General features: G+C 38.1%; 1 protein-coding gene across 1 annotated transcript in view; it reads right to left on the bottom strand.

Annotated features, from left to right (window-relative positions):
- Positions 1 to 1,534: 1,534 nt before the first annotated feature.
- The window catches only part of LOC119268196 (PITH domain-containing protein 1-like), a 14,070-nt gene continuing 12,882 nt past the window's right edge, over positions 1,535 to 2,722 (bottom strand). The window contains exons 7-10 of the mRNA XM_037549776.1: positions 2,324 to 2,432; positions 2,180 to 2,241; positions 1,928 to 1,979; positions 1,535 to 1,808 (exon numbers count right to left, since the gene is read on the bottom strand). Coding sequence (XP_037405673.1) covers positions 1,937 to 1,979; positions 2,180 to 2,241; positions 2,324 to 2,432 — 214 coding nt within the window. The 3' untranslated portion in view covers positions 1,535 to 1,808; positions 1,928 to 1,936. The remainder of the gene's footprint in view (positions 1,809 to 1,927; positions 1,980 to 2,179; positions 2,242 to 2,323; positions 2,433 to 2,722) is intronic.

The following is a 2,722-nucleotide window of genomic DNA, read 5'->3' as shown; positions in this document are numbered from 1 at the left end:
AGATCCCCACTACTTCTAATTATCTCTGCATGCGCACTTCCACATCATCAAAATTGTCGTAGTCGTTAGATTGCTAGCTTGATCCACTAGCATCTGTTCGATTTATGCATAAGAATCCTCTACTGCAACATGTATTAGTGCATTCGAAGTGGGTTTTACATTGCGTTAAATTGTGACATGCACCACAACCCATTACCTATTTTCCTTATCATGCAAACATGCCACATCAGTGAGCCATACATGTACGTTATAAGTATATTTTTTGCATTAGCATATCCATGCAGCACTACCACATCATCAATTCATGCATCTAAATCATCGGTTAATTATTTATTTTGCATTATATTTTGTGCTCTCGTAGACACGGTGTGTTGTACGCTTGGAGCATACATATATATAATTGATATTTCATTGTTTTAGAAACGACACTCTTTTCCTCTATTGCTAAATAGCTACAACTCACTACCTATTTATCTAGCCATGCAACCGTCCCACGTCAGCAAATCATGCACTTGAGTTATAAGTCACTTTTTGCATTAGTACATCTATATGGAGCACTGCCATGTTACACCATCAGTTCATGCATGTAAGTTATGAGTTAATATTTCACACTAGATTGTGTGCTCTCATCGACATGGTATATATGTTGAACGCTTGGAACATACATGTATAGTTGATCCTTCACCTTCTTTTAACTAAATCTTTTTTTGTCTTTTATACGTTATTTTGCTATATGCCTCATATTTTCTTAATGTTTTTAAAAGTTTGAATCAGGAATACTATTAAAATGTGACTTTAAGTAGTTTTAGTTGTTTACATAGCACCTAATAAATTATGCATTTTTTCCATTAAAATCACCGCAGCAACCCATGGGGTCTCATCTAGTTCTAGTGATAGTTACTCTCTTCATAAAGAAATATAAGAGCGTTTAGATCACTAAATCATGTCATTTAAGGTAATATACAACATAACCAGATAAATCACTGTTTAAATAACATCTTCAAGATTCATGCTTTCACCATCACCTATAGGCTCATCAACCATCCTAAAAGTAGTTGTCAAACAAGCTTTATGGCCTTCTCAGCTTCTACTAGCTTTCTCAGTTTCTAAGCAGCTCACACCAGCTTTTCTTAGTTTGTACTAGCTCGGGCCGCTTTTCCCGCAGCTTCTACCAAACTTTTCTCAGTTTCTATCAGCTCCAGATGCTTTTCATTCAGCCACAACGCAAAACAACGGCCTTGAAAGAGCCCACATGTCAGTTTTTTTCTCTTCTAGTTTTAAACCCTCAAATCATGTGAGAGATTGTATAGTTCTTTATTCCTGACGGCCTTGTCTTAAAACCGTCTTTAATATTTGCTGTGGCTTGGTCTTAATCTTGTCTTACGATTTTGTTGTTAAGACCTCTTCTCATAATGCTTGAGGGTGGGTCTTGGGCTATTTTTTGGCTTAAGACCCATGTTGGAGGCTATTCTTTGGTTTAAGACCCCATGTTTCTGTAACATTGAAGACGCCCTGATCCCAATACTGAATGAAAGAAAGGAAAAGTACCACCAATTGGAGATCGGTAGAATCATAGTACTTGTTAGCAACTCTGATGACAGCATGGGCGACATAGTTAAGTTACCTCATCGAGCCACCGGCAACCACAAGGCAACATAGTTAAGTTACATCATCGAGCCATCGACAACCGACAAATACACTGGTTTACTCTCAAAACTACGAATCTAAGAGCTGGACTGGTTTTATTCATACAGAACTCATCAGAGGTCAAGTTTCTCTCCAACCGAGAGCAGCACCCAGACATGGATCTGCCGAGGAAGCATGTCACCGCAATTGGAAAACAAGTAAAAATCGGTAGCAGCCGAACAGAAAGTGCAGAGTATTACTGTGTGCGTGACTTCACAACGCTAGATGTTACCATTCTTACCTGACATGCCTACTCAACATGTGAGAAACCACCTCCAGTCTCGGATTTTGTTCTGCACAGAGAAGAGCGAGGTATTACAAAAGTCCTCAGATGCTTAGGAGTATAGAAGCATCATCAAGAAACAACAATGATGTGCTGAAGAGTCGTTTGCATGATGTGCTGGCACTGGGTAAATCAATATACAGCTCTATAATAATTTCAGAATAAATGTATCACAACACAAAGAAATAGATCAAATTTAACAAAGCTTACTTGTGATCAGATGGATTGGGCATTACTTCATACACAATTGTGGCCACAACATCCCTTTTGTTCTGCAGCAGATGGCGTGGATCAGTCACACATCAGCATTGCATGCTATATTTCCAGACTAAACAAACATCTTGACGACTGTACCTGAGTAGCTTCACCACGCAAACCAATGTAATATATCTTAGTCGTATCACCACCGAAGTTATCAGGAAAATGCAGAGTTAAGTTGGCCACACCTTGGAACCTTGAATACCTGACAATAACAGCAAGACACAAAAGGCCAAGAGAGGAAAAAGTTAAAGAGAGCTAACAATACAAGCTACTCCAAGTACAAACTATAACAGGATTTAAAACTTGGTAATTAGAAGCAACTCAGTAAACACATGAAAACAGAAGTGACCTAATACTTAAATCTAATACCCTATTCACAAAATGACTACTGTTGACTCATACAACACTGAGCATATGTATCTAATGAAGTTTAGCCGAGCAGTAGAGATGTGCTGTAGGCAATATTTCTTTTTTTTTCAAGAAAACACAAAA

Source organism: Triticum dicoccoides, chromosome 3A, assembly GCF_002162155.2.
Source record: "Triticum dicoccoides isolate Atlit2015 ecotype Zavitan chromosome 3A, WEW_v2.0, whole genome shotgun sequence".
Taxonomy (NCBI): domain Eukaryota; kingdom Viridiplantae; phylum Streptophyta; class Magnoliopsida; order Poales; family Poaceae; genus Triticum; species Triticum dicoccoides.
Note: the sequence above shows the minus strand (reverse complement) of the source record. Positions and strands in the feature narration are given on the sequence as shown.